At 47.3% G+C, this 23,759-nt stretch overlaps 1 protein-coding gene across 1 annotated transcript; it reads right to left on the bottom strand.

The window, feature by feature from the left end:
• Positions 1-2,617: 2,617 nt before the first annotated feature.
• On the bottom strand, positions 2,618-23,463 carry LOC121081028 (valosin containing protein). The gene is made up of 17 exons (XM_040579638.1): positions 23,284-23,463; positions 18,212-18,323; positions 17,662-17,834; positions 16,005-16,147; positions 14,904-15,034; positions 13,018-13,149; positions 12,498-12,600; positions 10,563-10,696; positions 10,178-10,313; positions 9,028-9,140; positions 8,200-8,364; positions 7,969-8,091; positions 6,659-6,871; positions 5,070-5,378; positions 3,974-4,129; positions 3,477-3,631; positions 2,618-3,083 (listed from the first exon to the last, which is right to left on the bottom strand). The coding sequence occupies exons 1-17, from the start codon at positions 23,298-23,300 to the stop codon at positions 2,978-2,980; spliced, it is 2,421 nt and encodes an 806-aa protein (XP_040435572.1). The 5' UTR covers positions 23,301-23,463; the 3' UTR covers positions 2,618-2,977.
• Positions 23,464-23,759: the final 296 nt, after the last annotated feature.

Raw genomic sequence — 23,759 nt, 5'->3', positions numbered from 1 at the left:
CACATCAGCAGGGGTGGGCACTGCATCAGGGGTGGGCAATGCAGCAGGGTGGGCACTGCAGCAGGGGGGGCACTGCAGCAGGAGAGGCACTGCAGCGGGGGGGCACTGCAGGGGGGGCACTGCATCAGGGGGGCACTGCATCAGGGGGCACTGCAGCGGGGGGGGCATTGCAGGGGGGGCACCGCAGCGGGGGCACCGCAGCGGGGGCGCACTGCAGGGGGGGGGGCAGGGTGCATCTGCGCCCGGGCCGCAGTGACAGGCGCCGCCGTGTGGCCGGTGCTGCCCTCTGCTGGCAGCTGCACGCGCAGGGCCCGGAGCCTCCCGGGGTGCTGCAGGAGACCCCAGCCCTTGGCTCAGGGACCCACCTCTAACCGCAACACCTTGTCCAGCGAGGGGGTCTCCCATCCTGCACCCACCGTGGCTGGGCTGCGGCTCCTGTGGGTTCCCATGGTCCTTGTGTGGTCCAGCTGTGGGGTGGGATGTGGCTCTGCAGCCGCACAGGGAGCCCCGGGTGGTGCAGGGAGATGCCAGCCACAGTGGCGGGGGGGGGGCTGCCCTCAGCTGCCACCTTGACCAGTCTCAAGCCATCCACAACAAGCCCCAGCTACCAGAACCTTCTCCCCCCCAGCACCTTTGGGTGCTGTGCAGGGGAGGAGGGTGCCATGGGAAGGCTCTTGCCTCTGCAGCTACCAGGGGTCTCTGCTGGGGTCCTGGCCCCTGGAAAGGGGCATGGGCTGGCGCCGACCCAGTCCCCAGTGCCAGCTGCTCTCCTGGGACTGCTGGAAGCCAGCCAAGGTCCCTTGCTGCTGCAAGTACTGGTGTGGGGGACACCTTCAGCCCCCTAGCAGGTTTATACACTACTCCAGGGCATGGGCAGGTGCCCTCAGAGCCCCCACGGGCACTCTCCCCACAAGGAGCCATGTACCATAGGTGGCAAGAAAGAAAGATAAGGTTTTCCAGCGCTCCTGCTGGATTTAAATAGCATCCTGAGTTAAGAGAGGCAGCAGGGAAGACTTGGGCTGCTGGGAGCTGGGACATGCTCACCACCATCCCGTGGCCTGTTTGTCCCAGCCTCCCCAGCAGGCCGAGATGCCAGGTGGGATCTCTGCCCAGCACTTGCTGGGTGGTAACGTGCTCAAACAGAGGGAAGAAGAAACCCACCCCCTGTCAGAACCAAGGAAGGCTTTGGGAAGAGTCCTGGAGAGCTCCTGGGAGGGTGCGGAGCAGCCCCTTCCCCCTTCCTGGGTGGCTGAAAGCAGCTGGTTCCTGGTGCCCCCACCCCAGATGGAGCTGCCTCTCTCGGGGGTCGCAGTGGGGAAGCAGTAGGACACGAAAGCAAAGCCAGCATCTGTCCCGCGGGACCCATGGGGAGAAGGGCAGGCAGGGAAGTGGCCCTGGGGTCAGTGTTTCCAGGTGCCACCTAACCCAAAACCAGAGCTGGTGGGGGGCAGGGAAGCGCCAGGCCCTGCTGCCATCGCAGCTGGCAATGGCAGGAGCAAGCAGCAGCGTTTTCTCTAATAGAGGTGGCATGAGGACAGGGTAGACATCTCTGAAGTAGGACAGAGCACCTGAGCCACCCACCCTCCCCAGGGACCTGCGTGGCCTCCTACCCCAGCAGGAGCTTGTCCTATTTAAAGGCAGCATCCCCGACTCCAGTGCGTTTCTCCCCGCTGCCATGCACAAGCCCCCTCTCACAGACAGCCCCATCCTTCTGCCACCTTGACACTCCTCTCTCCCCTTCAATCCAGCTGGTTTGATGGAGCCCTCCAAGATCTGCCAGGCTTTGGGGCCCCACACGGGCCCCACACAACTCCTGCAGCAGGGGAGGGGAGGCAGGGAAGTCAGAAGGGCCCAGGGCAACCTCCTGCCGCACCGTCTGCATTTAACACTCTTTGTGGAACCCTCAGCTCCTGCACCCCCCAAAGGCCGACGGCACACGTATCCTATGGCTCCTGCCTCCAAGAGGTTCCGAATCCAGCCTCCCACCCTGCTCATGTGTACATGATGGGACCAGACCCAGGGCTTCTCACATAAACCACCAAGAAGTAACGCAGCAGCACTTTCCTCAATTCAGAGAAGGAAAATAAACCAAGGAGCAAGGCAGCAAGATGGAAGTGGAAGGGAAGGAGAACCATGGTCAGAATCCAACTAGCGTTCAGGGCACAACCAGAGATCCAAGACTGTCATCAGAAAGCCAAGGGGATGCACGAAGCGCTGTGCTGAAGCTCCCCTCTTGCCCAACCACAGCGGTGTCACCGCAGCCCCAGAGACAGCCCAAGTGCCACCAGACAGGACAGACGAGACACGATTCGTTGGAGAAGTCCTTTGCTGCAGAGGAGCCAAAGCAGCAGGAGAGCTGACAGCTCACGGCAAGCATCGCAGCAGCAACACCAGACACCTGCTGCCAGGCTTTCTTGCCAAGCCAGGGCAGTGGGGAGGCACAGCCAAACCCGTTTCTTCAGTTAACGCGAGCTAAGAAGTGTTAAGAAGCGCAATCCCGTACGCAGCAGGGACGTGCACATACAGATGGACCCCACCAGAGGAGCAACCCACGGCATCCCAGACACCGGTTTACAGACAGCACCAGCACCACACAAAGGAACTGCCAGGGCCCGGCTAGAGTTTTGTGGGATTTTTATTATTTTTATGGGGTTTTGTTGTTTGTTTTGTTGTTTTTTTTTTTTTTTTAATATAGGCTAGCGTTGTACCCTTTGCTAAAAGCTGATTTCTGCCACATAAACTAGAACAGAAATTTCTCAGAAATTAAGTCAGTTCCCCTCCTTGTTAATTCACTGTCTGCCTCCCAACTGAACAACGGTCTGGATTTGTGCCTGCAGAAAACATTCCCTGTACAAAGTCTGACGTGCAGCTACACTGTTCTGACTGAGGAATGAAGAAGCCAAGAGTCCATTGAACATTGGATTTTTCCCTGTACAACGTGGCCTAGTTTGGAGGTTGGTCGACCAAGGACAGCAAGTTAACCGTAGAGATCATCATCGTTGTCTTCACTGTACACGTTGCCCCCGCTGCCACCTCCTGTGCCTTGGCTCGGACCAGCACCGCCCTGGTTGCCCGACGGGAACCTGTGTGCAGCAGCGCAGAAGAAGAGATGCTGTTCAAAAGCCTCCACACAGCTCAGCACCATCCCCTCCCTCCACACCAATACCCTGGTGCCAAGTAGGACAGGCAGAAGAAATGGGATGAAGCCTTAGGACAGGTCACACAAAAAGCTCACTGGGCTGCCACTTGTGTTAAGAGGAAAAAGGGTTGATGGAGCTCAGGAGCACTAACAGAGCAGCTACAAAACACCTGCAGCACAGCCTACACCTGCAATGTGGCCGTTGTACACACCGGGGAGAATCAGAAAGCATAGTGGAAAAGGGGTTTGTTATCCAGAATCCAGCAGAAATCTGCCTTGGTGCCCTGCTTTGGGGCCAGCTGAGCATGCTGCCCTCCCTGCACCTCCCCATGGTTACCTGAAGCTGCCAAAGCCACGGCTCTGCTGTAGAGTCTGTGCAAACATCTCGTATTTCCTGATGTCGTTGTCACTGACAGAGCGGCGAGCAAAGCGCATGGCCTCCTCAAAGTGATCCCTGCGTATCTCGGGGACCGGGTCATCCTCCTCCACTTCCTGCAGCAGGACAGAGGGGCCAGGTGAGCTGTGTGCCTGAGCTCCACGGCCCAACAGCCACCCACAGCCTCCCTCCAGGCCAGGATGCTCCAACACCCACCAGCGAGGGGGCTGGAGAAAGATGCTGCAGCGGAGTGTGAGTCAGGGCTGCAGCAGGGGCCTTCTGAGCAATACTGACCATGAGCCACCCCAGGAGGGCCTCAGCCTCCCACAAGATGAGAGCAGAGCGCTCCAGCTCCACACTCTGTGTAAAAGTCCACTTGTCCCCATATGACAATCAGAGGGAGGAACACTTGACACCTCATACACCTGAGCAGGGAAAGCTCACAGTGCCCCACTCACCATGGCAGAAGGGTTGGTTTGCCTCTCACGTTCTCGCCTGATCTCACTCTCAATGGACTCACGAATGGCCAGTTTGCAGGCACGCTGGCAAATTTCTGTCAAGTCAGCCCCCGAAAAGCCATTGGTCATCTTAGCTAGGAAATCCAGGTCAACATCCTAGTGGGAAAAGACAAGTTTAAAAAAAAAAAAAAAAAAAAAGAAAAAAAAAAAGGCAAGCAAGAAAGGCCTCTCCTTAACACCTTACATCCTCAGGTGACAGAGAAGTGTTTTCAGATCCCATGGTATCAAGGTGCTGCCTCAACTCCGGCCACTTTTGGAAAGATCAGCTTTTAAGGTTCCTGTCTTTGGAAGTTAACCACACAAAGGCAGGCCACACTCCCCACACATCCACCAAGAATCCACGAGGTGGCTCTAAATGCCTCTGCACTTGTGGATTTAGGATATGATTTGCTCAGGTCTCAGCATTAAGAGTCAAACAAAGCACTGTCACACTGGAAATGGGGCACAGGCAGACCAAAACAACTGACAGTTCTCCTTCCCCTCAGCTGAGGGGGCAGTACCACAACCTCCTCTGAAGCTTTCCTTCCCAACAGAACTTTAAAAGGTAAGCTTGGCATAAAAAAAGCTTGAGCTCTCACTTGACATCTGCTTTTCTCTGATTAACTATCAGTTGAATGATGGCCTACTCCCCAGGCAGAGAACATAGCTTTTGCGTACGATAAGAGTTCAGCAACAATTAACTGCAATGGTTCCTCTTTCCCTTTCCCACCCCTGTGTCCTACATTAACTTTTCTTTCAGAGTACAAGGATCTTTTCCATCTTGCCATAGCAGGCTTCCCTGTTCCCGTGCTGTGGGCAGAACTCCACCGTGTGACAAAGACCTGCTGTGCTTACAGACGGACGCCTAGCTTTGTTAACACCTACCTCAAAGATCAAGACTCCCCCCCCTACCACTTCATTTCCATCCTTCAGGGACTGAAGGTTTCCCAGCTCTGTCCCCAGCATTCACAAGCCCTCTGTTCTGTCCACTGCTTGTGAGGAACACGTGCAGCACACAGCAAACCCAAGTCAGGCACGCTCAGGTCACAGATCCTACCTTGGCAACTGGTGATTTCCTCAGGTTGGCCTTAAGAATAGCAACCCGAGACTTCTCATCAGGCAGGGGGATGTAGATGAGCTGATCCAGGCGGCCGGGGCGCAGGATGGCTGGGTCAATGATGTCTGGCCTGTTGGTGGCTCCAATGATGAAGACATTCTTTTTGGTGGACATGCCATCCATCTCAGTCAGGATCTGGTTGATGACACGGTCTGCAGCACCACCACCATCACCAATATTCCCACCTCGAGCCTTTGCGATGGAGTCCAGCTCATCAAAGAAAAGCACACAAGGGGCCGCTTGGCGGGCCTACAAAAAGGAAACGGGAACAATTAGTCCATGTTAATACCACCCAGTGAGGAGCATGCTGACTTCACACTCAGCCTACCCTACTATTACAGCAGCTCAGAGGAGTACCAAAGCACTGCTGCTGCAAGAAGAGCTTGAAGGAGCTGCTCCAGAACAGTCTCCTGCCACACAAACCTTCAATTAACTCCTCCTGAACAACAAGCTGAATTTCAAGAGCCTTGCCGAGTAGGCAGAAGCATGGAAACTCCAGTGCCTAAAGAGAAAGCTGGAGTCAGTTTGCCTGGATTAGAATTTTCCTTGCAAGGCCAGGGGACATTAACTGGTTATTTAGGGCCTCAAGTATCAGTAGGCAAGATATATCCAATGGAAAGGGGAAATCCAATAGCTGTCTTCAGCTACCTAATGGGTAGTCACAGGGAAAAGGGAGCCAGATCCTTCTTTGAGGTGTGCAGTGAAAGGAGGAAAGACCACAGGCACAAACAGCTGCAAAGAAAACTCCAGTTAGAAATAAGGAAAAAAAAAATTCTTCACAGTGAGAGTGCTCAAATACTAACACACACGCCCAGAGAGGTCAGGAACTCTCCACCCATAGCACGTGTCAAGAACATGAGGCACTGAGCAACCTAATCAAACTTCCAAGTTATCTCCCTGCTCTGGACAAACAGCTGGGCTAGATGGCCTCTGAGGTTCTCTCCCAACCTAGGTTCTTCTCTCTCACTCTCCTTCCAACTTTATTTTACCAGCACCTTCCCTGACCACAAAAGTGAGGATTGCCAGGGTAATCCACACAGATATGTTCTGGAACAGCAGGCAACACTACCTATGGAGCAACTGGGCAGGAGGAGTGAGCTCCTTTCTAAGCCACGTAAATTGCAGGACAAGAACCTGAGAAGATATTTTGCAGATTTTTGACAAGATATTATGCAGGACAAGATATTCTGAAAATCTGTAGATGGTGATGGCTAATGAGGTGTTAAGTCTTCAGGGACGTGGATGATATCTACGCCGTTCTAATGCTAGCCTCACTGCTAAGGCACTGGGGCACCTATCACCCTGTAACAACAGATGTAAACTGTAGCCAGAGAAAAGGGTTTAAATAGCTATGTTGCTGAAGAGGGTTAATTCCCCAACATCAGGAAGGCAGCTCCCGCTCTCGGTGCAAGTGGAGAAAACACAAAGGACACAGACAAGAACGAGGCCAGTAAGGCAGATGCTGTGGAGACAAAGTTCTGGGGGTACCTCAGCACAGACACAGCAGAGGGAGCAGAAGAAATGCTTACCTTGTCAAAGATCTCACGCACGTTGGCTTCAGACTCGCCAAACCACATGGTGAGCAATTCTGGCCCCTTGATGGAAATGAAGTTTGCCTGGCATTCGTTGGCAATGGCTTTGGCCAGCAGCGTCTTACCACAACCAGGTGGCCCATAGAACAGAACCCCTTTTGATGGGGTCATACCAAATTTAAGGAACTTGTCTGGGTGCTCCACAGGATACTAAGGGAGAACAAAACAAATAAACAAAAATCTCCTGTGATGAGCCAGGACAAGCCTGTACCTTAGAATCACAGAATGGTTTGGGTGGGAAGGGATCTTCAAAGATCACCTAGTGCAATCCTTCTGCCATGGGCAAGGACATCTTTCTGTAGATCAGTTTTATTTCTCCTCCTACCAGAAACACTACGTGCGATTTCTGATGGGTTAAACACAAAAGATCCTGCCTGCTCAGTGCCACTGGAGTTTTTAAATGGACACTGGTTCAAAGAGTGGCTAAATTGGAAAGCTGCCTTAAACAACCTATTTACCTCTAAGAAATAAGTACCAGTTCAAGTAGTTTTCCAGCACACTTAACCCCAACTTCACTCTGCCCTGCAGAAGCAAAAACGAACAGCTCATTATCTAACCTATTCCCTCTGCTCTCCAGAATCAGGCAAGACGTGTGATGTGAGCATTTATCCTCAGCAACAAGGTCAGAGATAGGTGATGATTTTAACATCAGAAAATTGAGACTGAAAATTAGATTCTTTTATTCACAGACAGGATGTTTCTACAGTGCCAGCTGAAAGCAGGAACGTATCAAACCCTAACCATCCCAATGCAGTCAACAGGAGTTTCCACAGAGCATTCTTGACTTTCTGTCCCAGTCTTTCCCTCACAGAAGGCTTCACAGTTACTTCTCACCTGTCCCTGTACTAATGCTGACAGGAAGCCCTTCAGAGGCTCTCTGTGTGAGAATCTTCAACCGCTTTCTGGCATATAAAGCCACCACATAACAGGACTCTCACAGTGGTCCCACTGCTGGTCTCCACTTAAGAGAACCAGAACTGCTGCTGTTTCAGCACGTAGCACAACACCCACCTAAGATGACGCTGTAGACTCAGCTATGGAAAGCCTGATGCTGCATCCCAGCACTTTCCAAGTTCACTAAGATGGAACAGCATGGTATTTTTAGTCCATTACAAGCAAATACCATAAAAACCTCTGCATTTAGCCAGTTCACAGCCCAAACAGGAATCTGAAGAAGTTCTGGATTTTATTATTATAATTCATTTTTCAAGCTGACTAAGCAAAAAAATGTGTTGAAAAATCCTTACCTGTACAAGCTCCTGGAGTTCTCTCTTTACGTCCTCTAGACCACCAATATCTTCCCAGGTAACTTGTGGCACCTCCACCACAGTCTCCCGAAGAGCAGACGGGTTGCTCTGGCTCAGAGCCCACTACCATTATAAGAAACGGCATTATGTGAATTCTAACATATTATGTTCCACTTGCTTCAGATAAGAAATTAGACATTGCAACAAAAAAGAGGGGCACTCCTGCATTACCCTGAAGTCATCCATTGTCACAGCCAGTGAGTTCATCACTTCTGCATCGATGGTTTCATCTTCTAGGTCTATGAGATCCATCTTCTTTCGGATAGCCTGAAGGGCAGCTTCTGAGCAAAGAGCAGCCAAGTCAGCACCAACATGGCCATGGGTCTCGTTTGCCACCTGAAAGCAGAGCACTGACTATGACTCACAGGGATACACGCAAATGCTCTGCAAGGGCAGCACATGCTCTGGTCACTCACTGGGAAGGGCAGCAAAGCTCTGGAGGACAGCAATATCAGTGCTTTCCTGCAGACTCAAGACAAGCATTACCACACATGTAACAGGCAAAGACACCACTGTTCCACCTCCTACTTGAGATCCAAGCTGCAACTGGAATTCAGATGGTATACAGAAAGATAACCCTGAGGACTGCAGTTCTTCATTCAGGACAGAGATTACAGGAACCATCCAGTTTACACAGGGTGTTCAGTATCACCACAATGCTCACCCAGCTCTCAGAGAGCTGTTTCAGGCTTGCTTTACTGTTAAAGAGAATGCCCAGCAAACAAACCCAGAAGAACAGGGGCAGGGCATTTCCAGACTGGACTGATGATACACATTTGTTTCTCTTAGCCATGGCATTCTTAACTAGTGAGTGAGGATTTTTGTTCACTGGTAAACTAGTTAGAAGGAAGCCCAGAGATCACACATTCACAGTTTCATGCTGTCCTAAATGAGCAACTGCATTTATGCGATCAAGGCTTAACAACTCTTCCACTACAAAACAGAGCACTGGGAATGTCTGTGTGCAAAGACAAGCTTTCCTAATAGCATACTACTCACCTGTTCCAGATCCACATCATCAGCCAGTTTCATATTTTTTGTGTGGATCTGCAGGATCTCCAGGCGCCCGGTGGCATCTGGGATACCGATATCTACCTCTCTGTCAAAACGACCTGGGGAGCACAAAACATACGTTGAGCTGCTGATGCTGCAAACTAGCAGAGCTGCAGTTGCTGCCTTCCTCTGACTGAACATGATGACAAGCCACAAACACATACAATTTCAGAAAATGCCAGAGCTTTGGGTTTCTCTGCAGCATCTGTCAGCACAGCAGCAGAGTCAGATCAGAAAAGGAGGAAAGGCTTTAGCCATTTAGGGAAAGTGAGACTACTGCATTAACTAGAGTTCAAAATTATGTGACACACTGGATTGTTGGTTTAGTAACTTTCCAAGCCTCACTGTTAGGAAAATATGCTCCCCTGAACCAACACACCATGAGATATTTTTGTTTATTTCTACCTTTGTGTCCTCATCACAAGAGTCCGCAAATACTGACAGACTTCATTTTTCAGAACTTTCACAGCAGTACTGAAGTGGTGAAAAATATAAACTGCCCCAGCATCTGAAGAGAGGTATTACTGCAATATTAACCAAGGTACATGCACTTGTAATTTTCCTCTGGCTATAGACGGGCATTCAAATGGCTTGCTACACATTTAAGAGGCTGTTTTCCCCTGCACATGTGACTGGTTTGCTATTACAGACTTCATCAACTGGACACACACCAGACATTCATTCACAATGAAAAGTTTAGAAAACCTGGATCTCAGAAACTACCAGACTTCTCACCAATAGAAGAGAAATCAGACAGTCCAGAGCCTTCTGCAACCTAAGGCATGAACATCTCCTTAAGCACTTACTCCTTCAGTGTGTCCTCAACCAGCTTCACTTAATAGAAGCTAGCACACTTTTCCACTCTGAATTATTTTGTTTATTTCCGCAAGTTCTAACCTAATACAGCATGGAAAATGATACCAAAGTGTGGAAGCCTAGAGATGAATTTCAAACAAGCAGCTGGAGACAAGTTGATAGTTTATGTAACACACAGAAGATGTTTAATATTAATTTCTGCTCAATTCTTCCAAGGCTCCTGAAGCATAGCCTGTAACAAAGTATGTGATACACAAGAAAAAACTGCAATCATGGTTACCAAATCGCCTGAGTGCTGGGTCAATGCTATTAGGTCTGTTGGTAGCTGCCATAACGATCACATGCGCTCTCTGTTTCAGTCCGTCCATAAGAGTCAACAGCTGAGACACTATGCGACGTTCCACCTCCCCATGTGTCTATGGAGAGAGATATCAGTGGTTAGACCAAAAGCTCTACAACACAGCACAGGGGCTAGTACTGCACCAGAGTGGGCAGATTCAACAGCCAGAAGCTGTCAAGAAACATTGTGAACTACATCTAATTCTTCTCATGTCCAAATGAAATCAAGCATTAAATACTGCTTTACCCTATAGTCAAATGCAGAGATTCATGCCTGCTGCTACCAAAAAGATTGTACTTCTTCACCTTCTATATGCTTTCTTTACCTTCTCTCTCTTAGGAGCAATGGCATCCAGTTCATCAATGAAGATAATGGCAGGAGCATTCTTCTCTGCTTCTTCAAAGGCTTTCCTCAGATTGCTCTCAGACTCACCAGCCAGCTTGCTCATGATCTCAGGACCTGAAAAGCAGCAGCACTGTGGCACTCAGAGAGGCAACTAGCCCCAAGACACGCAGCTGAATCTGAATTCTTTTAGGTCAATGTTCTTCTGGGACAATTTGTATTTTAAACCAAAGGAAATACTATCAACACTAAATTTGCAGCTGAACAGGCAAGAAGGGCATGCAGAATTACTTTGTATCATTATTCTGGTGTTTTCAGTTTACTCTAACAGATGCAAATGCAGCACTAGTCAATAAGCTACCTTTAGCTGCCTCTTTCCTTACCTTATTTCACACTTGGTAAGCTGCTCTGTAATGTGCTACCACACACTGTTAATGGCAATCGTAACTTGTAAGAGGAGAAAACAAATTATATGGTGATGAATTATCAGGGTAATTAAGGAAAAAGCTCTAAGATACTGAAGCTGCCTTTAGCTTACATTACCAGGTATACATTTACCTCTCTAAGTTCCTACAAATCAGGGTTTTTTTTAAAAAAAAACAAGAAAACAAAACCAAAAATCCAAACTCCATCTCCTCTCAAACGATACATTAAAAAACATTAAAAAAGTGTAAGCAAATGAGTCCCAAGAGAAAGGACAACACTCCTCTGAGATCTCCTACAATTGCTGAGAACTAGTGCAGGCTTACAGATTTTTTTCTGTTTTTACAGATTTTTCCATCATGCTGATGGGAGTGGTAATGAACAGAAAGTACGCTTCTAAAAGATCCAAGAAAAAGAAACCTGATCCTCAGGAGTGCAAAGCTGCTGGCTGACTGAAGCACCCTAGCTGCAGAGCCACTGGTGCAGGCAGGTACTAAGACTGCTTCAATACAAGTAATTCATCAGTTCATGCCAGCTCTGCTTACAACACTGCCTGCAGATCCAGGCTTGGGACGAATGCATCACTAACCCTGACAATGTTATTTTTATTATGCAACAGAAGTACAAGTGTCTATAAAGAAACGGCTGGCTCATTAGCATTCAGTGACAGCTTCCACACACTTTAGGAAGTATATGACAAGGGTGACATATGGTTAAACTGAGCCCATTTACATCTGATATCTTGAGACACAAAGCAAGTCACATCCCTACTGCTGGTCACTGCTATGCTGTGCTATGCAGTTCTTCACTATTGCCTTCATGGGTCTATGTGATTGAAAACAGAAAAGAAAACCAGCACTCCTTAAGTAAAAATGTTCAGTTATTCCAGCACTGACTGTAAAATGGGACAGAAAATTCAGAATGTGGTCCTTACTGGACATAAACCAGTAACAATCTCAACTGCAACATATGAGAGTTCTCAATAGGAGGTTCTCTCACCTGTAGCTAAGTCCCAAGGTACTCACAGCTTTCAGGAAAATTCCTCCCAATGGATGTTACGTGAAACAAAACTGGTCTTGTGCTTTACTTGAAAGGAAAGAGAAATCCACAGCAGACCACCTTCTTTTCTAAATGGAACATGGTGCAGCAATAAAAGCAAGTGTCCTGCACCCATATACTTAGAATAATCTCAGCACTTCGCTCCCAGCTCTGCCCTCACCAACATAAATGAACAGACAGACAGACAGACTTCAAGTCCCTGTGACGCAAAGCTGTCTTCCAAGCACCCTACTACAACACAATCAAGCTGAAGTGCCACTACAGATGCTTCCACACAAATGGCCTCCAAATGTCCCCAGAGGCATGCTTGAAAGAGGTAAGGCAGGATGTCAGGCAGACACTGTGGCTCTACAAGCCCTATTAACACCGTTCATTACCATAAGATGGATGAATAAGCACATAGCAGATCTGGGGCCAAAGCAACGACAAACCTTACCATTTATGAGGAAGAAGAAAGCCCCTGTTTCATTGGCTACTGCTCGGGCAATCAGTGTTTTACCAGTGCCAGGAGGACCATACAGTAGGATCCCACGTGGAGGCTGAAGACAAAGACAAGGGACTTTGGTGAGCTAGTATCTGAATGCCCAAGTAGCTTCACAGTGAAATTGTACACACTTGATAAAGCTTGTCTGAAATTGTGATGCAAACTCATGCAACAGCTGTCATCCCAGCATTGCTATCAACACCCTCACTACTTTGCATGTCACATGAACAAAAACCTTGCCAGCAACTGACAGCACTGATTCAAGGCATCGTTCTGCTTTACAAGTTGCCAGTACTTTAATACGTGTCCAGAACATGTAAGCAAGTACTTTCCTAACACCATCATTAAAAAAAAAACAACCAACCAACCACAAATCACTTATTTGCCCTGCCAATGCCTCATAAACCTCTGACATCAAGAGTCATCTGCAAGGGCAAGCTCACTCATCCACCTGGTGCGCACGGAGACCTACCTTCACTCCTATGGCTTTGAAGAGTGCAGGGTGTCGGAGGGGAAGTTCCACCATCTCTTTGATTTGAGCCAGCTGCTTCCGGCAACCACCAATATCATCATACCCCACTTCATTCAGTGACTCCTCTTCATCCTATCCAGAAGGAAATGTATCAAACATTTGAGTGAAAACAACAGTTCAATAACCCCTCCCAGTCTACAGAAGCCAGGAATCCAGGTTTTTGCTCACAGGCACTTCTTTGCTGTCTTGATATTCTCACTTTAAAGTCTTCCTGGTGTCTTCTACAATTGTTTCTTAGCTCTGTCTTCCCAGACATACAAAGGGAATTGCCTGCACATACCTAGACCTTACTAAAGCTCAGACTCTTGAATGACAGCCTCTGCTGCCAGGCTCCCTACAGACTCAAGCACAAAACAAGCTCTGGGACACTCTGACATGGCTAACAAAGATAGTAATAGACAATGAAGCTCAGTATAAAATACACTTTATTCCTTAAACTATTAAGCAGTATCTCTACTTGACATACTCTAGCTATCATACAGTTCTGAGATGTACTGCTGTCTTTTAGGATTGACCCAAATTAACAAAGAATATTAAGATCAAGATATGTGGATAAGATCAACTGCAACCAGCTCTTCCAGTATAGCTCTACAGCATCCACTCATTTGGTTGTCCAAATTTCTACTTGGCCTTAGTTATCTGTAACATTAGGCCACAATAAAACAGTAAAATAACACAGCCTGGAATCTCAGAGGGGCTCAGTCAAACACCACAAACAGGAACTACTACCTCAAGCAGGTCACTCACAGTCTGGACCTATCGAGCAATGAAGGACTCCACGTCTGGAGATTCCTACCCTCTCTGGGTCCTGCTGCAAGTTTGGGGGGAACATTTTTCCTAGTATCTACTGGGAATTTCCCTTGATCCACCTTATGGCACTGCCCCTGGCCCACTCCCTGGGCACAGCTCTGAGAAGAGCCTGGTCATCTCCCCATTCCCATCAGGCAATTGCGAGTACACCTGCCCCTTTGCCTTCCAGGACTCTCCAGAATGCATCATCCCACTCTACCTTCTGACCTCCAGCTCCTCATCATTTCGGTGGCCTTGGCTGAACCTTCTCTTTTCCGTCTCTGCTGTGTCCTGAAGAGCCCAAAGTGGAGTCATGGGGTGCCCAGATGCAGTCTCACAAGTGTCACACAGAGGTGAATTTTTCAGAAGGCAGCTAACTACAAACTAGCACTCACCCTGATCTGCAGGCAGTAAAAAGGCTTTTACTTCATGAAGTATGCAACCACCTTAGCTCATTTCTCTGAGATTCCCTACTCTGTAACAGTAAGGTGGTCAAAATCTGACAGAGAAGCCACTTGGGCTGCCTCAAACCTGGGACATTCAAGGCTAGACACCTTAAGGGACTGGGGATTCATTTATTTATTTATTTATTTTTAGAAGTCAACCATTTTTGGATTTCAGATTTCTCACTGAAAAAGCACTAATTGCTTTCTTTTCACGTGGCATGAAATTTAGTGACATTGTAAGCTCTTCCTCCTATGGAACAAGGCAACTTTGGAATTAAAAGACGCACCCAAGTCCAGCATGAGACATCTGGAAGCAGATGCAAAACCAGCTGCTGCCAAAGTATGTCATCTCATCAGCAAACCTACGCACTGGTTGCTATCTCAGTATATGAGGAAGGACACTGGAAGTACATTTCTCTGACGACCTCCAGCAGCAGCTCATGTCCTGAAACTGGAGTTTGTAACCATTACATTAAATACACAAAATGCCAAAAACAGGAACCACAAACACTGCTGCTCTCATCCCCTGTGACAGAAACAGACTTTGGACAGAGTAGATTCAGGAGAACCATGTGGCAGGATTCTGCTCACCTCTCGTTTGATCGGCTCTCCTTCACAATGGATCACTGTGTCCGGAGCCACTATGCAGTATGGACTTGGATCTGTCTCCACCACTTTGAACTCCACTGCACGCATCCCTCCACGCACCAGGAAGATGTCACCTGTAAAACCCCACACTGCAGTAGCCTGCTGCAACTGACAGCTGCAAAATGTTGACCCTTGTACTACCAGCAGCCCCAGAGGATGAGGAAGTGGGCTATGCAAGCATACACTGCTGTCATTTGAAACTGCTCTGCATTTTAAACTCCAGAGCTGCATGTACTGTGACTACCCGGGCACCATTTAGATTCGCAGCAGTTATAAAGTTCTCAAATTTCATCCAGTAACAAGCAGCAAACCAAACCAGCAAACAATAGAAAAGAATACTCTGCCTAAACACAAAACACAAAGACAAGGAATCACATTTCTTTTCCATTCAGTTTCAATTTAACGTTCCTGAAACAGGCAAAAAGAACTAGCTTGATGAAAATCTATTTTGAAGTTATTATAACTAGTTGGTACTAGTTATAACGGGTTGTCTCCAGAAGCAGAATCATAAATAATACTGCACTATGACTCCTGGCTAAACCAGGCTACAGCATAGTATATTAGGACCTATTTGTTCCAGCAGAAACGCTACTAGCACAACTTCTAAAGTGCACTTACTTTTCTACACATTCTCCCAGTTATTTTGAAGAGGTGAATTTATCAGAGAGCAAGCTGATATACCCAAGCAATTGCTCAACATGCAGGCAACTCCCCAATTCCATCAAGTGGTAGCAACTTAGTTTAATGAGATTTTCTCCTGAGTTCTACCCTGAGCCTTTTCTGATACTCTCCCATCTCATGTAGCAAAAAAAAAGAAATAATTAAAAAAAAAAAATCAAGCTGCTCTGCCAGCCAGCAGCAGCAATCATACTTTCTTCTGAAGATCTGGAAAAAAATCAGCAACAGCAAAATCTCACTCTACAGATGTCAGTCTAATGCTTCGCAGAGATCTCTGCAAGCTTCTAGAAATTCTCTTTATTCAGAACAGTCTCAGGACTAGCTCGCACTCGCTGCCATCAGGACTTCAATAACAGGCACTATTACCTTTCCTGATGGGCCTGTATGCTTCCAGGAAGTACGGCTTGAGATAGACCTCAAACAGATTCCCTGTGATCCCTTCTACCGTGTCATCAATTGGAAGCACATGGATACGTTTACCATATTTCACATCAGGGCAAGGCTGGATGCTACAACAGAAGAAAACTCCAGTTAGATGGTAAATCCACAAAGCTCACAAGCCTCATAATACACAATAAAACACTTGATACACCGTGAACAATTGTTTACAATTGGGTTTAATCACAATTCTCACTGGTTCTTATAAGACTTGTCTCCCTTTAAAGGCATAGCATTATTTTTTTTCACCCCATGTTCTGTGCAGAGGGGGCTTTGTCAGCAGGGGGCTTTCTTTGCTCCAGGCTGGATCTTTTAGTATGCTAATAAGGATACACACATAGTTCAAGTAATTTTATGTTTGGTCTCATTATCTCCTTAAGCCTACCTTGTTATGTCTCAGCTTGACTTACTTTATGGCATCTATTCCTTCTCATATGACCATGTTTTCTTAACCATTTATAACATCCCCTGTTTTTCAAAAATCTTTCTTGTTTTTCATTATAGATACTTGCGTATTTTGTCTAAAGTTAAATAAGAGACTGACCTTCTACTAACCACATATACGCAAGCCAGTCCAGTATGGATTCACATTTACTGTAAATCCACAGACCAACACAAAGCACTATTCTGTTTTGACTACTGCGGTGTTTAGAACTTGCATTTTCTAGTCATAGGGGGATGGGTGGAACAGTCTCATTTCTCTCCTCTAAAAAGTTTGTATGAAGCACATTTTGCACTTTGGAGATCATTCCAAGTACCACCTCAGAAATTTAGTGTCAGAAACCAATTCTCCCAGAACATGCAGGACATTCCAGATTAGGACAATGCTCAGGAGGAGCAGCTATTAGCACTCCCATATTTAAGCCTGCAAACCAGCATCTGTATGCTTAAGAAATGCTGACCTGCTTTCCCCCACCCCTCCCACCACAGAACAGAACCTGCGTCCCATAAGCTGAAATACACACTTCACTACTTTCTGCAGGTATTGTGCAATAAAATTCCTGCAATGCTTTTTAAAGCATTTCTAAATTTAAAATAATTTTTATATCAAGGACTGGAATATAAACATCCTTTGGGGATGTTGTAAACTTGTTATGTGACTGCTTTATGTTTCTGTCACTCATTTCCAAGCAAGTTTTAACTTCTTTTTGCCATAGGGAAGCTCAGCTACTACGAGATCGATTACAATGTTGCTTTAATACCTTCCACAGTTTACACTGTGGACATTTAAAAATTTAGACAAGACAAATGACAATATAAATTTGAGAAGATGACTGTGACAACAGTGGGATGAATGAACCACTCAATTTAATAGCAGGACATGGGCTCCTGAAGGTGCTGAAGAGATTTGAGAATCTTTAGCACAGATTTTTAGTATTAATTTGAATATGCATATAGCCAGAAACACAAGCAAAAATAAATTGAGATCCCTGATCCTGAAAATGCTTCTGTGATCTCCTCTGGAAGATGTAAGAATATTTCCTTGCAGACCCTGCTTCTGCTGCTGACTCGATCAATTCAGGGGCAGCACACAAATTATTTAGGTAACCCAGGGCTATGCAACAGTTCGCAAACGAGTCCTCACCTGATTACATCACCCAGGCGCACTCTCAGGTTGTTTCGAACAACCCTATTCATGCGGATCTTCTCATCTGAGCAGGTGTCATCTGACAGAACAATACAGACTGCTTCTCTCCTCTTCTTTCCTTTTAGCAGGACAGTGTCCCCTCTGAACAGCTGCAACTCATCCATTTTTGCCTGTGAACAGTAACAGCATTAGAAAAACCTTTTGACCGAACAAGAATTCAAGCACTTGAAGGAGAGTTACTTGACTTTGGAGAATTACATCTTGGAAGTGGTAACACTAAATTCACAAGGACAAGAGGCTCCCACTACGCCGCCGCTCAAGAGCTGATACTGAAGCCAAACTGAGGGCACAAACTCAACTGAACCCTACAAATGGAGAATCATTGGAGTTACATTTTATCATGGAAGAGTGTTAGGAAACCAACCAACCAGCAGCAGCTTCTGACACAAATACTTAGGCTCATGTTACAAAGTTACACTTCAAGTTAATACACAGTAACAGCTTGCAAATTACCAGATTAACTGCTTTGATTTTATAGATGACACACCTGGGACAGTGACACAACACTGTTGTCTTCATTGATGGCCTCATCAACAATTAACCGATTGGGCCTGTTCTTCTGCTTCAGAATAGCAGTCGATAAATCATCCACTTTAGAACTGGAAAAGAAAACAGAAGTTATGAGTTTGAGCAATACTGCTCCTCGCTTTCCAGCCACCCTGTTTTCATCTCCACATTCTACAACTTTGTTATCTTTTAAAAAACATGCTTGTTTGTAAAATAAAGAACATTTTTGCCTGACACCAGCTGCAGGAGTTCCAAAGCACAATGCTTTCTGTCAGTAAATATAACTACTTTACTAGCCTCAAATGGAAATAGCTATGAAGCCACCTTTGAAAAGAAGTGGTCAGTGAGATGTTGCTGACTCTAAGATGTTTTGCCTAAAAGAATTAGTCAGACTCATCTGAAATCACATGTAACCACTGCCACCACAACAAAAGGTCAAGTCTATTTCCTGTCAAATCCCAAATAAATAGAGGAATTAAAGGACAATGCTGCAGCCCCCCTGACAGGAAGAGTTGTAAGAGTTTAGCCTGTCAAGGCCTATTAGTTAAACCCAGCAAGCCAGTAGAAATATTCAAGTGCTCATGAAAAATGGGGGGTTTTTTGTTTATTTGGGGTTTTTTGGTTGGGTGGGTGGGTTTTTTTAGGATATAAGCACCTTTCCGTAATACTTTCACAGGAGTCACTGCAGCTCTAGCCCACTATGCCACAAGAAATATGACAGATAATTTGTTTGCCTTGACAAAATGAAGCAAATCAAACAGCAAGGAAATGGAAGAAAGGCAGATTAAATGTTTTCCTTCAAATCTAACACACTCCATTAAAGAAATATGAATTCAAATCTACTGATTCCCAAGGAGCTCTTGGAAGTTGTATATTTGCCAGCCACAACAGTGGCTGACTGCTGTAACTTTCCTTGACAGGCACCTGACTCTTTCTCCAGGTATTCCAGATGTGCTGGAATACTAAGGTCAGAACAGTTCGTTTGATTCTGACAAATAAGACATTTGTCCTAAGCAAGCAGCAAGGGTAGGACACTTTGTGGACAATGGTGATGGCCACACACTTTGGCTCCATTTCGCTCTTTTAGGGACAAAATAACCAGAAGGAATCACACCTTGAATGGAAGTGGCACAGCAAGCAGCTACACAGCATGAAGGCAGACCGTGGCAGCAGTGTGTCACGTGGCACACTCACTGCATTTTTAAACGTCCATAGGAGAGGGGTGACATACCTACAGTGTGATGCTACCCAAGGGCCGCCCACCTCTCAAGATAAGGGCTTCTCCAAGACAGGCTATGCTGTATTGGCTCCCTTCTCTGACACATAAAAGGGGGAACAATACCACGCAAGCCTCTGAGCGCAGCCAGCTTGTTTCCAAGAGGTTTTAAAGAAGCCCTGGAAGCATAGGAAACATGTTGCAAATGACAGACATTATTTTAAGTGAACAAAAGGAGCTGCTGTAAAATATGTCTTTCCTGGACTGCTGGTACTGGGAAAGTCGCCTTTTTCCCCTCTTCATTAAAGAGTGCAAGTGGTAAGACATTGCCATCCATCCATTTCACTGTAAGATGTTACAGATCCATTCTCCAAACCCAAAAAGACACAAGAAAGGCCACTGGGCACATCTTGGAAGAAGCTCATGAATTCCATCTGCAATCTAAAATGTGGTCTTGGTGAAGTCCTGAAAAGGGTGGTATTTCTAGGAAAACTGAGAGAGCAGTAAGAAAACCAAACAAATACACTGTCAGGCCAGACAGGATCATGCGGTTAAAACAGAAAAAAAACTCAACAGCCTATTTGTAAGGACCCTGCCTCAGCATTAGCTCCTGGCCACTGGAAATTAATTTAGCAGACAGAGTTTAAAACTTAAGCTAAGTGACACCAGAAAGAAACAATACTCCTATTTAGCCTGTTCAAAGTATGAATGTAACTCATACTCCTCCACACATGAGATGTGGATCCAAAGGCCTTTTGAAAAGAAACTGCTGCCAGACTTTGACTACAAAAGCCATTACTGAAACTGAGTGGCTATCCCTTGGGATGCAGAGACTGCCGTGTAGTCTAAAAATCAGTTTGGGACACAAGATAAAAATAAATGGAAAAGGAACTGGGCAGCAAGTGGAAGCTTTTGGAACTGTCCATAAACCAAGAGCTGTATAAAACTGCAAAAAAGTTCAGATACCTCTGACACACAGCAGTGCTGAAGAGCACAGCAAGAGGTCCACTTAGTTCTGCTGAATGGAAAAAAAAAGTTTTAGTACTGAAGAACTGAATCTACAGTTTCCTAAGTAAGAAGCAAGGACTGGATCAATGCTGCCAGTACATTACTGCACTTAAAGCAATCAAAAAGCTTGGAGGTATTAAAAATGGAATGAAGGTCTCCCAGAAACAGCATGCAGCCATCTCAATGTGCAGGGTCAGCTTCAGTTATCTGACTGGACATTTCTGCAAAGAAACAAAGGTGTTATGAAATTATATGTCAGCTACACAGGAAAGTGATGTTATTTCTCCTACAGACAATGATAAAGACTCTGAGAGACAAGCATCTTCCAGTAGCAATTCAGAATATTATCATCACTATTTGCCCTCCTTGCATCTTTCCTGGGGGTTCCTTGTGCTGTAACTGAAATGACAGAGCAAAATATATCTGTGCACCTCAACCACGCTCAGACAATCCCTGACATCTGGGTACCAGGGAAGGAGAGCGTGAACTGAAAACTCTAAGCAGAAAAGCTTAAGGCATGGGTTGGGGCTCTCTTCTGCCAACTCTCCTATATGTGTTGGCAAGACTTCAGTGAAGGGTAGGACAGACAGCTAAGCTACGTAATTTTTAAAGCTCCACCATGAGTTTCCCATCAGAGAAAGCCTGGTGCAAATCCTCTAGATCATCTCTACTCACCCCTTTTGTGAGCTCCCTCACACACTTTCCCTCTCGCTCCTTTCTTTCACTGACTCAACAAGGAGATAAACTGAACATAAGATAGCTTTAGAGCTGTTTTGGAACTAAAAGGAAATTCAAAGCCTGCATCAAGCCTGCCCCTAGAGAAAAGTCAGAAGCGAGGACATAACCCCTAGGCACAATTAATGGCCGAATTTGTATATGAAGTGCAAGACATCAATAATATTGAAGCAAATACTTACTAGCCCTAAAGACCAACAGTAACAGGTTCCCCGTTCCCACCCTGAACCTCCTCTTCTCTTTCAGTAAAGCAGTCCAACAGCCCCATTTGACACAGGGAATGAATGGTAGGGGGGACAGAACATGGGGACGACGAATTTGCTACAACTTACATCCTTTGTCATTTTTCTCTATGCCACAGCTCTCCTTGTTCAGCATGTGATAAGGCCCAGAAGTTATGCATTGTGGTGGATGGCATGAAGACCAAGACCAGAAAGTAATTACCAATTAGCAGTTCTTCTGAGAAAGACTACCAAGCTCCAAGGCTCCACTTAAACTGAGGAAGCAAGTTCTTCCTGTAAGTCTGTGCTAAAACTATAGCAAAAATTCACTGACTCAAAATGATTCCTGCTGCAGTAACGAAAGTGAAAACGGTCACACCCTCTGAATGCTGGTGTGCCTTTTTAGCTATATCCTCAGGAACTTGCTTCCAAGATAAAACCTGTTAGTGGTTTCTTACCACCCTGAATATCCACATTACAGACTGAACTGCTTTCCCCAAGTATGTATTAAAAAAAAAAAAAAAAAAAAAAACACCAAAAAAAGCCCCAAACACATTAAATATTTTATCCATTGAAGTAAATGAGTGAGGTATCTGATAACTGCAGCCACTCACTGGAACAGCACATGACAACCAAGCAGTGAGTTCGCACTCACGCTTAAGATGCCAAGTTCTCAAACACTGTTTCAGACAGGTAGGCACATGAAAACAAGAATCCCTTCAGAAACCACACTCCCTTAGCTCTTGCAACGCTACTCGCTGTGGTAAGGCTCAATTCAGTAAGATGGCTGCCAGAAGCACTGACCCAAAAAAGGCAACTAAGAAGTAACTCTTTTCCAGTTGCAGAGTAACTTTTGTTGACTCCTATGTGGTGAGAAGAACTTTGCTAAAGTAGAAATTTCTTTTTAAAGTCACTGTTCACCCCACTCAGCTGCAAGACACACCTCTGAGACTGTCACTTCCACCACAAGCTCTACCATGGACACCAAATTCTTGGCACAGCTTGCTGGAACTCACTCACCAGGACCAAGCAGGTCTAAGTTTCAGGAGTTGCAAAAGAAAAGAAGAACATCAACGATGGACACTGAAGGACCATAAGTGCCACTGGCAAGCCCAAAATGTCACTTCAAGTAGTCCTGAATTTGGGCAGTTTCTCTTTAGGTGCTATTTTTACTCCTCTCAACGTGCAATGAAGTAGCTTACACACATGGGCTAGGAGCCAAGAGACCACTATTACTCAATTCATTTTTGAGGAGCACGAAAGATGATCCTCGGCCTGGAACAGAAAACCGAGCGAGGCAAGACACCAGAGATGAAAATATAGCCTATTGCCTCAGCTGGCACAGAGGGCAACCTGGCACAACATGTCTGCCTCTGCTAATGCCAAGTCACTTGCCAGACCCGGCCCGAGGGCCGCTACGAGGAGGAGGCTGGGACGTGCCCCTCGCTGCCCCACCAGCCACTCCGAGGCCTGGAAGACAAAGCCCGCTCCGGCTAACGGCCTAGCCCTGGCGGGACGGCCCGGGCCGCGCCGGGGCATGGCAGGCAAGCGGCCCCAGGGCCCAGCGGGAGGCTCGGCCAGGCCTCGCCTCCGCCCCCCCCCCCCCCCCCATGACTCGACACTTCCCGGGGAGGCCCGACCGGGGGACAGGGGGGGCGTGAGGAGCGGCACGCAGGGAGGTGCCCATCCCCCTCCCGGCAGTACCCCCGCCTCCTCCGGGCCTGCATGACACAGCAGGAACGCGGGACGGATCGGGCCCGCCGACGGGCCGCGCCGCGCCTCGCCGCGCCTCGCCGGGCTAGGCCGGGCCGGGCCCAGCGCCGCTGCGGCGGGGCCTAGGCCGCAGCCTCCCGACCGGCGCCCCGCGCTTACTCTGATCCTGAGGCCATGGCGCTGGGGGGGAAGGGGCGAGGGGAAGCGGGCGGCAGCGGCTCCTCAGGGCGGGCGGCGGCAGCGGGCTGCGGGTCCTGAGCAGGCTGGCGGGGACGACGGCGGATCCGGGCACTTCGTGCTGAGTGAACCTCAGAGCCGACTCATCAGAAGGGGGAGCTCCGCCGCCCACCGCCTGGCCTGCCTAGCAACAGCGTGCGCTGACCAATCGGAAATTCCTCCCGGGCGGCGTCTCAGCCAATGAGAAGGGCGGAAGTGGGGGGAACGGGGGGTGGGGTGTGGGGAAAAGACCGAGGGCGCTCCTTCCTCCGCCCCTCCCCTCTCTTTTTACCTTGCCAATCGTCACGAGCCAAGCGCAGCACCCGTCAGCCAATCGCAGCGCCGCCCCCACCGTCTCTGTTCTACCGGGCAACAGGGGCCGGGCAGCAAATGGCAAAAATCCGCCAATAGGAAAATCC

The sequence above is a fragment of the Falco naumanni genome, chromosome Z (genome assembly GCF_017639655.2).
Source record: "Falco naumanni isolate bFalNau1 chromosome Z, bFalNau1.pat, whole genome shotgun sequence".
In the NCBI taxonomy this organism is placed as follows: domain Eukaryota; kingdom Metazoa; phylum Chordata; class Aves; order Falconiformes; family Falconidae; genus Falco; species Falco naumanni.
Note: the sequence above shows the minus strand (reverse complement) of the source record. Positions and strands in the feature narration are given on the sequence as shown.